Source organism: Centroberyx affinis, unplaced genomic scaffold, assembly GCF_046629955.1.
Source record: "Centroberyx affinis isolate AG114_WGS23_722 - 3 ecotype Tasmania unplaced genomic scaffold, CSIRO-AGI_Caff_v1 ptg002746l_1, whole genome shotgun sequence".
In the NCBI taxonomy this organism is placed as follows: Eukaryota; Metazoa; Chordata; class Actinopteri; order Beryciformes; family Berycidae; genus Centroberyx; species Centroberyx affinis.
Window position 1 is genome coordinate 20348 of NW_027280910.1, and position 15860 is coordinate 36207.

The window sequence follows — 15860 nt, forward strand, 5'->3', positions numbered from 1 at the left end:
TATTGGGTGCAGAACAGCAGTACAAGAGCAGTAACAATGCAGTTGGGAGAGGAAACCACTTGCAAATGAATGTTTGCAGTTTGCACTTTCCATCTCTTTGGTCCAAGCGTGTCATTTTCTAGATACATTTCACTTTGCTTTTAAGTGATGCTAAAGAATCTGCTCTCTATACTTAGCAACCACAAGGCATATCTTTAGGGTCTGGGGTTTCATTAGTAACATATACATAGCCTTTGGGTTGGGGCATGGTCTCTGGTGGAGGTGTAGTATCAGCAGCTCTCACTACTCCTGTCCCAACAGGCCGCCTCCCTCAGCAGGCATCCCAAGAATCTCTCTCTCTTACACTCTTATGTCAATATCTGCTTGGAAAATGGATGCTCCCCAGGGTGAAAGGTGTTGCAGGTATTTAGGTGCTGCGGGACACATCTGTGGCAAAGTGAAGGTGCTTATCTAAAGCACTGGAGGCCTAGACTTGGACTGTGACCTTGGCTCCTGCAAAAAAAAAAAAAAAATTCAGACGCCTTCACTGAAAGCAAAGCCTGTGTTTTGTGTGAAATACTCTGTGTCTGTGTTTACCAGATATGGTTTGTGCAGATCATCTTGGTGCAGCAGCTGTTTAAAGGGTTTTACTGTAAGATAAAGACGGCAACCTAACAATCCTCCATTGCTTGTGGCACTCGTGCGCCGTTCATCCAGTCCACAGACGGACACAATAGCTGCTTTGTGATTCGGCTAATTTGCTGCAGCAGTGCGGTTACTCTAGTAAGACTCGTTGGGAGCCAAGTCTTACTATGTGTCTTTTGTCTGTTTGTCTGTCTGCCTTTTTTTTTTACTCAGAACAGACTCTACAGAAGCTTTTATGTAAGATTTGAAATCCGTCTGAGAGAAAGGTCCAAACCAAATGCTTCAGATAAACCATTCGTCTCACACAATGTTCTCGTTAGAAATCTCAAAATGCCTCTGTTCTTCCTCCTGTAGACCCCCCCTCCTCCTTTTCTCTCTTCTGTTTCTCTCTCTCTCTCCATCTCTTATGGAAACAAAGCCCTCAATGGCGGGTTCCCTGTAATCGTGTCCTGACGGAGGAAGAACGGTCATACTCGAGGTTTCCCTGTGATTGTAGCGTGTCGTGAAATGGCTGAGGACGTATTTCCACTGCCTCGCTCTCTCTGTCCCCCCCCACCCCACCCCGGCCTGCTCTCCTCTGTTCAAGAACAGGCCTTTCATTCAGTGTGTGGTGTTTTGTGGCGCGTCCAGCCTCCCCGCCGCTCGCCACACACACTTGGAACCCGGTAGCTTGGCCCCGTGGAGTTCAATTAGGGTTAACAGGCACCAGCGGACCGTTTCTGTAAAGCTTCTTCTAAAACGAGATGCTTCCGGATTAGTGACTGTTTTTTCCTTCTGGCAGCTGTTCACTCTCTTTGAAAATGAAATGGCATTTCATACAAAAGTTAGATGCAGTATTTATATTTAAAGTTTAGGACAGCAGGGTATGGAACCATACTTCAACTAGAACGTTTTTCATATCAAGGACCACTAATTTAGTTCATATTAGAGCTACAGACCCCCATTTGATGAGATTTTGTCTCAAATCTGAGGAAGTTTAACACTTCATCAGTTTGCTGGGGACCCCCTGGAACCCCTCAAGGACCCCTGGTGGTCCGCGGACCCCAAGTTGAGAACCACTGAACTAGAGGACCTGAGTTAACATGTCGGCAAGCGTCGGCCTTGCTGAGGTGTGTTTGAGCAAAACACTGAATCCCTATCAGCTGTGTAGCTGCACCTGACCTCTGACCTCCCTCTGCGGTCGGGGCAAGTGAGAAGAGAATTTTCCTACAGGCACCAACCAATAAAGTATCGCGTTGTCATCTTAGCCAGTTAGCTGATGCTCTTGTCCAGAGTGACTCACAATCAAAGGATAAACTTGAAGCTTATTTCTAAATGCATGGATTATCCTTTAAATTTGCACATGTATTTGGAAATAACTTACACAGAGTTGTGTAACTGTGCTAATTTGCTGCTGGGCTCTCCTTATGTTCTTAGTCTTCCTCCACTGATCAGGCTTGGTGGCACGCTTGGTTTAGGGTTTTGCTTTGTTGGGGTAGGCTGGGTGGGGTGTGGTGGGTGGGGTCAGGGTGTACGGGGCTGGGCCGGGCCCGGAGGAGAATCTTCCCTCTCCCTCCGCAGACCACTATGTGGTGAATGACAGGTTCTGACATTGTAGCCTGCAGGCAGGCATTTTGCAAGAGCTGGTGGGGAAAAAAAGAGCAGAGGAAGACAGGGCATAGAGTGTCAGAGACAGCAGACGGAGAAAGGGAGGAAAAAGAGTAAGACTTGTGTGCAGGAACTGAATCAGTGGCTTGAACACTCCCACTTAACTGCAGGCTCCCTCGCTGTGAAGCAGCGTTTTGGACAATAAGAAGTGGAAGTCTCATAAAGTAGGCAGCGTCGTTTCTCAGCCGGCTTCAGAGGCTTCTGTTTGTTTCTCACTGAGTTAGCGCCGCCACAGCAGCCGTGGAATGGCGATGCAGCCGGGCTTCAGGAACTACTCCTCTGACAGTGTGAGTAGTGACGGGGTCTTCATAGAGGACTCCTACTACCAGGGGATGCTCAAGTCCATGGATTACAGGAAAGGTAGAGCTTTGTCATCATCTTTGCTTTTTTTTTTCAATTTTCTGTGCAGTTAAATTCTCTGTTTGGGATCTATAAGTTCAGTTTTTGGTGAATGTTGTTTGGTTTCTGCAAGTTGTGGCTTATCTAAATGTTAAATCTGTCACACCAGTTTGAAACTCTTTGTCATTCTGGCATGACCACTGTGTTTGTTTATTAAGTAAAATGATTTGCTCGTTAAAGTGTAAATATGCACGTCCTGTAGAATCTGATTTTGTCTGTGGTCGTCTGCTGCCTCCCTTTTATCAAATGGGCCACACCCCTTAATGTGTCATCGCTTTTCCCCTTTTTATTGGTTAACTATGCTGCCTGCCACCCATATTTAGCAGAGAGAGACTAAACAGAAATGTATCTGAAAGGTCTTGCTTTCATGTAACTTGTTAAGCAGCACAACTTAACTTCTGACTTGAGCAAAGTCCACTCAGAAGAGAAGCCCTTTATCACAATGGAAGGATTAATTGAAAAATAATTGAAATTGCCATAATGGTTACTGTATTTTCTAGTTCATTTTGTCAGTTTAAGGCATTTAAATAGCCTCCCAGATAATATTTTCTAGTGCGAGTGCAGCCTACAAGTCGAGCTGCATGTTGGAGAAAGTATTCAAACTTAACGATTGTAAGGATTTTCACAAAAATGTTTTGCTTTAAGCACTAAAAACAAGATCATCTAAAGAAATGCTCACAGCTGCAACATTCAGCACAAGACTGACAGTGTGATTTGTCAATGTCCTGCAGCTCTACTGCAAAGAAGAATAATGTACTTGTAGGAGACCTGATATCTCTCACCTCATCTTGAAAGTCTCTTTGACTGACGATGAAAGGCAGCAGCCACAGCTCAGTCTTGCAGCTCCAGGCTACACAAGTCCACCAAACAAAAACATTATTTATAAGAGGGATCAGTATGGTTTGCTTTTCTTTTTCATGTTTTACACTGGATTGAGATTTGGAATGTTAAGTGCAGCCGCCATCTGGCCTTTGATTCTAATTTATCTTAGTTGGAGGAGAAGTGTTTGGTGCAGACAACATAACAGTCTGAAATATGTTGGCGTGTCAACAGGTTTTTTTTTTTTCAGGATTTCAGGGTTTTTTGTCCAGAACACTCCTTCATTTCTAGGATTCTGTTAACTGTTAACACGATGCGTTCATGACTTAATGAAATAGTACAACTCCTCACTTCTCATTGGGTTTTATTTCCACTTCTCTGTTAAGACGGCTGTGCTCTGAGGACAGTCACAAGTGTGTATGTGAGTCATCGGCATAATGCCACACTGGAATGGCCGTTGGCACCTCGGGACGTCTTCTTCTTCTTCTTTGGTTGCTTTGTTCCTTCTCCATCTGATCACTTCTTCTCTTACACAACATCTGCTTTGATCTCAGAGCTTATCCAGATATTGCAATCAATCCTTTTCTCATGTCACAGATGAGTAAATCAGGGGCGATGGCTTTAATTCTCCTTGAAGATTTGGAAACAGTTGCATGGCCTCGATTCCAGCCATCACTTGTTTTGATACGTCACTTTACAGGCTGCAGTCTTTGACAAATACCCCCATCACTTATTACAGAGTCACAGGGAGGCGGGGAGAGAGTCCCTCTGGTAGTTAATCTTTCCAGACTTGCTTCCAAACATTGCACAACATACAGTATACCTGCTGGTATGTGATAAAGAGACCAGCAAGAGTCTTTCCCGCATTTAAACAAGTGTTGACAGACTTCTGGTTGGACTAATCAGGCCACGAAATCAAACCCAAAGCTGGGACAGTGTTGCAAGGTGGAACATGTTCTTTTGGAGGTGCTTTCCTTGTCTGCTGAAGATGTCAGAGGTATCCAACATGTTTCCCCCCCTCACAAATATGGCACCTTTCTTTCTTTTGATAGTTTTAGTTGAAACTGGATTTTGGGTCTGGATTTTGTACCTGTTGACATCACATGTTCATCATTGGTTCTCTGGTTTGTAGCCTTGCTCGAAGTTGTTCATGTTCACAAATACTTATTGGATTATCCGTGACTCTAGGAAAAACATATATACATTTTTAAAATTGAGTGATGTTTCCCTGTAGGAGCTCATCAGTGGTACACTTTCTTAAATGGAGCCTCTGCCTTAACCATGTCTCCCTCTGGCTCCACAGATGAACGGGACCGAGTCCAGAAAAAGACTTTCACAAAATGGGTCAACAAACACTTGATGAAGGTAAGATCCCATCGCAACAACACTCACTCATACCAATACTTATTTTCACACTGAATGTAAATGTGCAATTCGGCGAGCAGGTTATAAAACTCAAAGCGTTTCAATATTCAGTGCCACTGCAGTTTGACATACAGTGCAGCTCAATGGGAAGCAGTGGTGGTAAAGGGAAGGGACTCTGCATGTCCTTAAATGACCCTACAGGCTATGCGTCTGCTGAGTCAAATTCTAGTTATTTGCTTTCATATCCCTCCTGTTTACAATACCTTGGATTACGCAAAAAAGTGTACTGAGGAGATACTAGACAATTTAATTTAAAAGAGAGTCACACACTGGAAAAAAATAGCTTGAAAGCAACGTCAGATGAACTGGAAAGAGAACGCAGAGCAGAATCCATTTTGACGCCCACACCTCTCTCCAAGAAGTGAAATCCTTCGGAAAAGAAACCTAGGTGAAACACATTATCCATACGAGTCGCTTCGCAGCACAATAAAAGACACACATGTTATTTGTGTTAACTGTACACATGTGTGAGAGTGAGTCATGAGCACCTGGTCTCACTTTAGCCGGCTCTCAGGAACAGCGGCATTGAGCGCCGGAGCGCCGGAGTGCCGGGCGCGCTCAGGTTTCACATCTGGGCTCCAGACTCTCCGGCCGGCTTCTCGGTGCTCTGCAGTGGAAAAGGAAGAGCCAGGATTGAACTCCTACACTGAGCGTGGGGCCACCCATGCTAAAAATGTCTGTAAGGCAAAGCTTCTCAAGCTTTTTGGCCCATTACCCTTAAAAATTAAACATTTCCTACATATAATTGGCAAACCTCCTGATGTAAGTGTGCATGAGCAGAATGAGACACACGCCAATGATTTTTATTTTTCCTTTTCGGTACGTTTCACTTGATTAATAATGACTGGAAGCCAAGAGGCAGAATCATGTTCGTGACAGATACGATTCATGAGAGATACGGGGGGTTATAATTTAATTATCTTGCGAGGGTGTGGTCGTTTGCTGTAAGCCGTTTGGAATAAAAGCGTCCAGCAAATGGCATGTGCTAGTTATGTTATGCCCCCTCCCAAGAAGAAAAGAAGAAAATAATGCTCATTTTCTCACTGATACCCATGTATTTTTGAAATTGTATAATAGGGTTATATCAGGTTTCGGGGGCCTGAAGGCAATGGAACTCGCTCAACACATAACAAACTATATAAACATGCAATTCAAGAAAGAAAAAGCGAAACACCAAAATTACAGCTGCGTGTTTTTACCAGACAACAATAAAATAGCCTGTTACTCTCCATATTTAACAGACTCCTCCTGAAGTGCGTTGGCTCGGTCTTACTGCTGTCCTTGTTTTTCGCTCGGGAACTGAAGTGTGCTAAAGTCCGTGTGGAATGTCTCGTATCCTCTGACATCGGCCCCTGGTTTACGGGACTCGGAGGCTTTGTCGTCAGTTGTTATTCCTTTGTCGGGAAATCCCTCTCATTTGGGTCCAGCAGCCGTGCGTGGGTCGCTGCTCCAGAAGCCCCCAAGGCTTTCTGGGCCGATATGGTCACAACAAAGTCATGGGATTGAGCTGTGTGAGGCCGGGCCAGAAACACACTGCCATCTGCTGTCTTACAAATGACTATAGACTGTGGAGAATTAAAAATTAGACTTGTCTTTTATTTAACTTTCATTTTATCTAGGCCAATCCCACTGCGATCAAGACCTGACCCAGAGAGTTGCAGCACATTTAGTCGTGGACAGAAAAACATGCAGAAAAACATGCTGAAAAAACCCCCCAAATACTTTGATTTAGAAGATATTCTTCCATAGTTCCAGTGATACTGTACAACAAAGCGAATGATGAGAAAGAGAAAATGTCCCTCCGTCTTTGTCTACATCTGTCAAATCAAACCAACGTCCATGTCCCTTGTGTTTCTTTCCTCTGTTCCCCTCATACCTCACTACAAGAAAGCGTAGAGTTTTATACCTATCTCTCATCAAACTGTTTCTTCTTTCCATCCTTCATCCTGTCTTCCCATCCTTTCCCATCAGCACTGGAAAGCGGAGGTAGGTGCTGTCTGTGAGCAGAGTGCTGAGTGGACACACACATTCATTTCTGCCTGCATGTCTGTGTTTTTTGGTCTTTTCCCCCCCTCACTCACTTCGACCGGGCTCCTCAGCTTCTAACCTGTCTTGTCTTTTTTCCCCCCGCCATTTTAACACTTTGACACTTTCCTGATTGCTGTTAGAGCCTTTCTGCAGTGCAACAAGCCTTTAGTGTGTGCTATCAAACCATTACAACAGTAAAAAATCTTAGATAAATGTCAGAGGAGTGTCTGTGGATAAGACGTAAAACTGCCAGCCAATACAAAGCAGTTAAAGCCTGTTGGCAATTTTAGGTGTACAAAAAAGACAACTATACTTAAGTTAATGGTTACAAGTCTGAACAGAACCTCAATATTTGACCTAGTTGCGACTGCAGAAGGCAGACAGCAGCCCCATCACTCACTGTGTGTGGTTAGGTCCCTCCTTTTACGTTTGCTTTATTTACTTTTATCAGGTGAGGGTGAAGGAATTCAGCCAAATATGACTGTGCCTAGTGAAATTCCTTGTGTATTATTAATCTTGAGGCTATCAGGTGTCCTGTGGATAAGGTGATGTAATTGCAGTGTTGCGTTTCCTATCATGAATGAGTGCGATAGCGGTGATTCGGCGTGTTACGTGAAAAGTGACTCAAGATATTCAGATTTTCCTTTTTGATACCGACGGATAATCCAGAGAATTTACAGATTTCAGACATGATGGCTTGACTCAGTTCAGGACTGAACCCTGACTCTATCGGGTTGAATACTCTTGTCCTGGCACAAACAACGGATATTTATTTTATGTGAACTGAGAACTGCAAAAGATCCATCTTAACGAGTAATTTAGTCTCATATTCAGCCTTCAAATCTTATTTTTCTTAAACCAAGAGAAAAATTCTGCCAGTGAGGTGAGATAACTCCAAGCTAAAGAGTGTTTCCAATGCAGTTTCACTTTTTTTTTTTTTTTTTTTTCAATTTTCTAGAAATTAGTGTCAGTATCTTGAAGCAAGTCAGAATAAGGCAGATCACTGCACTGCTATCAAGAAAATGACACCTGACTAGAAAATCCTTGAAACAAGTTGATTTGCATTGGAAACAAGTGAAATAATCGAACCCCAGTGGCAGATTTTTTCACTTATTTTAAGAAAATTACGAGTTTAGGACTCACTAATAGACTAAATGACTTGTTAAGCTGGAGATTTTTTGACAACCCCTAAATTCAGGTGCATTGACTAAGTGACCTAGTTGTTAGAGAAACCCTCCTTCCTTGCAGGGATCAGGGAGGATCACAGAAACACTCGGGCGCCTTTGTCTGATCCGGTCTCTAAACTGTCTCCCCTCTTCGCTCCTCAGGCCCAGCGGCACATCACCGACCTGTACGAGGACCTCAGAGATGGACACAACCTCATCTCCCTGCTGGAGGTGCTCTCCGGAGAGACGCTGGTGAGTGTCGGTGACCTCTGACCTCCTGATGGTAGGACGTCCGCTGCTGCTATGACCCCCCCCCCCCCCTCCTGTCCCAAACCCTGTCTTACTCTCCCCTCTTCCCTCTCCCCCTGTCCTACTGACTTCATTTGCTTCCCTGTTCATCCTACTGTTCAACCTACTTTTCTAATGCACTCAAACTGCTGTAATTGTTAATCTGAGTCTTGTCTAATACTGTTCAGCCCGGTGGATTTCTTGTCACCACTCCTGCATGTGTTGAACTTGAATCTTCAAAGATAATATGTGGATAATTCAGTACATGCTGAAGTTATGCGCACTATTTTACTTCAGTTATCCTAGCACCGGTCTTTTGGGAAACACACCTTTTCGGTGATGTACTTCATAGCCTTAAAACACTAATTTTCATTATTTGCTTCCATCTCGTAACCTTTTTGCACTGACTTGTTTGACCCCTGGTTTTTCCTTTTTATCTAATTCCTGTCTGCTGACCTTTGCCCTGACCTTTCCCCCTTTGCCTCTGCCTTCTTCTCTTGCGATGCTCTTGCTGTGTAGCCGAGGGAACGTGACGTTGTGAGGAACGTGCGGTTGGTGAGTGGCGCCTGGACCGTGGCCAGCCGCCTCCTCGGGCGTGGCATGTGTCACTACCCCAGGTGGCTGCTGGGATGTGCATGATGTCAGTCACACTCCCTGTACTGTCCCTCTCTGTGTCAACATCGTCCGCTCCTTCCATTTTATCGACGAGCCAGCAAAAAGTCTGAAATCTCCTCTTAGGGTCAAGTGTCACGTAAAGAGATAAGGGGTTCGTTAAGTAGCGCTATTACATATTATACAGTTACTGTTTGTTGGAAGTACTTTTTCTGTATATATAGAGTGTGGAGCAGGCGTTTCAGATGAATTTGAAGATTGAATTCTTAGTGAGCAACAAAGAGCAAAAAGGGTAACATTAGTAATATATCATCATTCATTTGATGTAACTCTAAATTCCCGCCCAGTGAAAGTTGTCAACGTCCATCTTAGTCTCATATTCAGCCTTCAAATCTTATTTTTCTTAAACCAAGAGAAAAATTCTGCCAATGAGGTGAGATAACAGGATTTTTCTAGAAATGCGTGTCAGTATGTTGAAGAATAAGGCAGAGCATTGCGCTACTATCAAGAAAATGACACTTTATTCTACAAAATTTAAAGATTGGAAACATTGGAAACAAGTGAAATTATCTAACACCATTGGCAGATATTTTCACTTTTAAGAAAATTATGAATTTAGAACTCAATAATAGACTAAATGACTTGTTAAGATGGCGATTTTTTGCAGTTGTCTAGGGTCAAACAAGAGATGCAAGTATTGGGTTCACTCACTGTATTGAAAGCAAAGGGCAAAGTTCCATCACTGCAAGCTAATAATATCTCGACTAATACTGCAGCACAGCTTGTGATTGGCTTAGAGCTTATATAACTTGTAGCACCAATGCATGTAAATGGCCAAAACACACTCCTGAGGTCATTGTGTCCTGTGCACTTCAGCAAACACATAGACATTGCGGATGCTTAGAAAACGCTGCTCGGCCTTCTGGGAAACTGCTTGAATGGATTGTGTTCCCGATGAAATAGTGCAGTCATCTCTTTAAGCGTCACACGATCAGTCAGTTGGCGCGGGACAGTGCAAGGCATTTCAGGACAACAGGCACAGGGATTAAAAAAACAAGGGATGTGACTGATGATCTGAAGAATCACTGAGAACTCTAGTTTTATTATTCATCATCATGCATTCACCTTCAACAAACATCTTGGCTGGATCTCCAATGCATTTCAGAGTCATGTGCAGTAGAGCCAGATCCCAGGCGGAGGACTGGCCCGAATGAACTTGTGCTGTGATCACGACACAACCGAATTTGAGTCAGACCCTCAAATTCATTGTGCTCTCATTTTTCGTTTCCAAGACCATGACTGTAAAGACAGAGAGGATGGATGTACTGCTGCTTGTTGTAAATAGGAAAAAGGGGTGGTTGTGTGGACATGTGAAACTCTCCTGTCCTCGGTCATGGGGTCTTGCTGTTTTTGCGGACCGTTCAGGCCGTTCAGAGCGTCTTCTCCTCCTGACACTTCCCGTCTCTCTCGTCTTCTTTCAGCCGCGGGAGAAGGGCCGGATGCGGTTCCACAAGCTGCAGAATGTACAGATCGCCCTGGACTTCCTCAAACACAGACAGGTAGGCATCAAGCTGCTAAGGGACGAAAGATGAAAATGAGCCCGATCTGAGCTAAATCTGGTATATTTACATTTGGTTTAAATGTTGATTAATATGCACGGTCCCTATTAAATAAAGTATGAGGGGATTATTCATGCATCAATCTGTTTTTATTATAGCAGCATTTTGATTTTAACCGTTTTCTTCCTTGGTGAGTTTTGTTTTGTTTAGTTTCTGTCATTCAATTTTCTTCTTTGTTTCTTTTGAGGAGAGATGGTTTTATCTCATCTACACATCGGCTCAAATTTTATTTTTTTTCTCCTCTTTCTGTTTTTTAACTCCTGTTTTTTAGCATTTTCACTCTGCAAATAAAGTGAAATACACAAACTAAATCAGTTCATCATCCTCACAGGTCAAACTGGTCAACATCAGGAATGATGACATCGCAGATGGAAACCCCAAGCTGACCCTGGGGCTGATATGGACCATCATCCTTCACTTCCAGGTAATGTACTGTATGACACATTGTTGGAATCAGTTCATTTCAAATTAATTTAATTATGGCAGTGGACTTTCATCAAAAATATTTTTTTTGCAATGATCAAATCAAATCTATCAAGAAATCATTAAGAATGAAATCTCTGTCATTATTTTCTGAAACACAGTTTTTGCTTTTTGATTTGCGTGTATTTAAAGTGAGCTGGTATGACAGCTACTTCACACTGTTTATCTTCTAAACTGCACATTACCACTTTATTACATAGACGCTGTTTGAATAACATGCATTTTGTTCAGTTTAACGTTCATTACATTATGATGAATTAGCTTCCGTGTCGTGGTAAAGGAAAATCAGAGCAGTGTTCCTTGTTTGGACTCACTAATCAGCTTCAGTTCAGCCTGATGTTGACACAGCAGTTACAGTGTGAGTCCAGCAGCCAATCATTTCAAATGGGCTTTATTGAACATTTGGCAGCACTTAAGCTCTTTATACACAACTACCACCACTTCCCCTGCTCTTGAGTGCACAAAGACTAAACAATGAAAAAAGCGATCGATTTTCTCATTTAAATTGGACTTTCAAAGACTTTTTTCGGTTCTTGTGCATCCTGTTCTGTGGTCCTGGGAGGCTCAGCGGGTTGAGTGTGGCACTAAATCTGGCGGGGTCATTTTGGGTCACCGAGGCACTTTTGGAGGAAAGTATCCACAGATTGGGAGAGGCGTGTTTGGATATTCGTTCAGCAGATGGTTTTTTTAGATTGTGGAAAAAGAGAGGGAGGACAGGGAGATTCTTTGATGCTATAATGGGTATGATGGTTTTGCTGGGATGTGGATCTGGCATCCCGTCCTTGTCCTGTGTGACTCAGTGATTCCCATGAGAAAGTTGGGAGGAGACGTGGGCGCGACAGCTCGCCACTCACAAACTTTATTAGAAGCAAGAGAAATCATCCTTTTTTTTGACTTACTTTGAGAGCAATAAAAAACTGAATTCAATAGTAAATGACTCATTAAAGTGGACATTTTTCCAGCTGTCCAAGTGCAAAAACTTAAAAACTCTCACCATGTAGACGCGCTTAGTCATCTGGTGGCAATTATTTGTTCAAAACAAAGTCATAACCTCTTTGTGGGGGCACATGGTAGCCAGCATAAACAATGGTGGATTTCCTCTGAGCTCCCCCGGTGCAGCTTCCAGTTTACAGACAAACAGGTGACTGGTTTGAATAATGGGCCTGCTGCTGCGTGACAGGGAAGGAGGCAGGAATCTCTCCAGATTTTTTAAAAGTGGACTGGGACTGCGAGGGCGGCGGTCCGGTTTCCACTCGGTTGTCTGAGTCACTTTGTGCCCACGTACATCGCAGTGGGGTTTCCCTTCTGGAGGGGAAACAGATTGAGGGAAGGTTTGTCCTCTTTTTCCCTCCTCCACCCTTTCCTGCAAAAAAACAAAAACAAAACCCTGTAAGAGAAATTATTAGTGCCTCTATGACTCATCAGCGCACCCAAAAACATTGAAAATACTGTTTTGTGGTAATAAAGCCCTGTCTGTTCCAGTATGAGCCAACAAAATTTCTCAACTGCAACACTTCCTCAATGCATCATCTGCACCTAAATATATGGTTTCTTCAGTTTTTGGGCGTTTTTGCTGGGGAACTGAGGAACTGAGATTCTCGTCTCTGGATGCATCACAAGTAATGATACTGTAGCTCAAATAGTGCTTGCAAATAATTTATTTTAGCCTGACTGGAGTCTTGAATGGGTGGGGTTTCCTGCATCAGGACAATTCAAACAGACAAGTCAGCTATCAGGCACAGAAAACTACACTAAACTGACTTTTCAGCAAGTTTCCTGTGATTGTCGTGGTACGTCAAGAAGATAAAAACAAAAACTATAAGGACTTTTCACCACCTGCAAAAGTAGAGGAGTGTAATTTTTATGTCAAGTTCACTAATGTCAACACAGTGTTGGTGTTCACCTTAAAGCACCTCTGTGTTGCTCAAGCCGCCTGTGTATTTAATAGCTTCTTTAAAGAGAAAAAAAATAAATTGCTGAGAGATTTTCAGCAAGATGGTTGATGTGACTCATAGCTTTGCCTCCCAGCTCTTAAAAAACAGGAATTTGCCTGTGGAGAATCTGCAGCACGAAGACGCCAACATTCGTTTGCAGCTGCCAGAATACTTACAGGAAGATTTGGCTTGGAAGATTTTACCTTCGTAAAAAAAATCAGCAACTCACAGAAGTTTTCACTCATATGATTTCAGTTTCACCCTTTATATAATCATAAAGTATTTTTGTTTTTCTCCAAAACAGTAAGTGTAATGGATTTCATGTGCCCTTCAAATAAAACTGGTGGTGGTTATTTGAGGTTTAGAATGTGACTCATCTCAAGTCTGGAAGAAATCAGCGGGCATACTGGAAAAAGTTTTCCTGCCCCTCAACCAACACTTCATCCTGAATCCTTCATCATGAATATACCAAAGCAGAGTTTATGCCACTATGAAAACTACTTTAACCATAAAAACTTATTTAATATGTATACCACTATTTATGGTAGCATTTCGGAAGAATTGAGCTCTGTTCATGGCTTGTTTTTATTTGTCAACCGCCCTAATGTCAGCTCTTTCCCCCTAAAGTTTCAAGTTTATTTTCCATTTACATAAAAATTAATTGGAATTCTTGATCATGAGCCTCACATCATTCAGGCAAAAAACACATAAGAAACAGGGGGAAAAAAAAGAGCAAGGACACATAAAAAGCAAGATAAAAATTCTCCTAAGGACAAAGACATAAAAAACAAGATAAAAAGCCTCTGGGTAAAAAAAACAGTTTATAAGCCTCTAGTTGAAACCTTAATCGTCTGCTTAATTTGTTCTCTATATCTCTAACGAGTTGCACCTTCCCCCGTCCCAGATCTCCGACATTCAGGTGAACGGCCAGTCGGACGACATGACGGCCAAGGAGAAGCTGCTGCTGTGGTCTCAGAGGATGGTGGAGGGATACCACGGCATGCGCTGCGACAACTTCACCACCAGCTGGAGGGACGGCAAGCTCTTCAACGGCATCATACACAAACACAGGTGAGGGGGGGAGTGGCACCAAGATGGCACAGGGTTCAGGGTTCAGTTGTTACGTTTATAATACGTAACAGAGGTGGGGACTCGAGTCACATGACTTGGACTCGAGTCACAAGAGTTGCTTGAGACTTGACTTGATGCATGAAAAGAAGACTTGACTTGACTTGGGTTCTGGTGACTTGGGACTTCACTTGGACTTGTTCTTTGATGACTTGAAAAGGTTTCTAAAGTCTTGACAAAAGATCTTGTGTTTGTGTAAATGACTTAGATTGAAAGTGATGAGATTTGTTCCAGCAGATGACTGAATTTAAATTTGTATGGAATGATTGAATTTATTGAAGTTGAAACTGATTATAGAAATCAAATGATCTCATGATGCTCCTACCAAGTTTTTATCCTATTAAAACCATATTGCATTGAAAAGTCCTAGATATTTAGTTTTCTTTAAGATATTAAATTGATACTGGACTCTTGATTTGTTCTGAACTGACTTGTGTTCTACATTTAGATTTGAGACTTGGCATTAATGACATGGACTTGACTCAGACTTGACTTGGTAATCTACATGTAGACTTGGGACTTGACTTGAGACTTGTGCCTCAAGACTTGAGACTGACTGGTCACACCTTTGATATGTAATGTTTTGGAAAAAAGAGGGGCAAGATGCAGAGCATATAACCCAGATTTGGTTGTACATTAAACTAAACTGAAATTGCAATGATGTTTTGGGTAGAGTGTGATTCAAACTAGGGCCACCCATGCAAAAAAAACATGCACTGCATGTATTAGACCATGACAGAAAGGACTGACCAAGAAAGAATGTGATGGAGACTTGTCGCATTGGCAGATCATGTCGTGAATGGAGATAATTTATTACTTAAAAGAACTAGTCCAAAGCATTTTTTGAGCCATGCAGAGGTATTTCAAGGTTTGATAAGCTTGCCTGGACTTGGGATCTTGTAACACCCTAAGACATTAATTTTACAGACTGTAAAAAAGGATTTTTAAGAGTCCACTTTTTTTATTTAGTGCAGGAAGTTCGGAGATAGGAATGCCAGATTCATATTTGAGTCTTAAAGCAGTATGTTGGACTTGTCAGGACAACCAGGAGATCAGTCATCATAAATCATCAAGATAAACGTCAACACTGGCTTGGTAAATGATGTGGACTCCTCAGTTCATTCATTGTACCAATCATTTACACCTAGATTAAAAATGGCATACTTTCTGACATAACACTTGGATCAGTGTCAGCTGAGAAAAGCATTGTATCTGTTGTAAGAGGCCGTGATAGTTTTTTAAGTCTTTGTGTTTGCTCAGACAAACACGCCCTGCAGGATCCCTCACCGCAATACACAAGAAAAACATGTACAGCTCAAGTTGGCATCATTTGATGTGAGGACAGAGAGTGTCTTTTTTTTTTTTTTGTGGGTGTGGGTGTATCACACTAATTTGAGAATAAGATGCCCTGCAGGTATGTGAAGTGGAGGCTCGGCAGGTTGTAGCAAAACACAGGTACGCTAACCATTCTGCCTTAGATTCTTTCTGGGTGAAGGAAGAGGAGGACGGACAGTTTTAACAGCTTCACAGCTGCAAAGTGCTGCAGCTTTGAATCCCACCAGTGATTGATTTAAACTGAAAGAAGAGGATTTGGACACACGATTTAAGGAATTGCCAATGGACTTGAGCCAGGATGAGATGGTTCTCAATAAGTTACTGTAACTTTGACATTTTTTTTCATGTCTCCT

The 15860-nt window shown here is 42.5% G+C and overlaps 1 protein-coding gene across 1 annotated transcript in view; it reads left to right on the forward strand.

Annotated features, from left to right (window-relative positions):
- The first annotated feature begins 2516 nt into the window (after window positions 1-2516).
- pleca (plectin a) overlaps window positions 2517-15860 on the forward strand; it is a 41931-nt gene continuing 28587 nt past the window's right edge. The window contains exons 1-6 of the mRNA XM_071535684.1: window positions 2517-2631; window positions 4793-4854; window positions 8271-8360; window positions 10490-10567; window positions 10959-11051; window positions 13949-14115. Coding sequence (XP_071391785.1) covers window positions 2517-2631; window positions 4793-4854; window positions 8271-8360; window positions 10490-10567; window positions 10959-11051; window positions 13949-14115 — 605 coding nt within the window. The remainder of the gene's footprint in view (window positions 2632-4792; window positions 4855-8270; window positions 8361-10489; window positions 10568-10958; window positions 11052-13948; window positions 14116-15860) is intronic.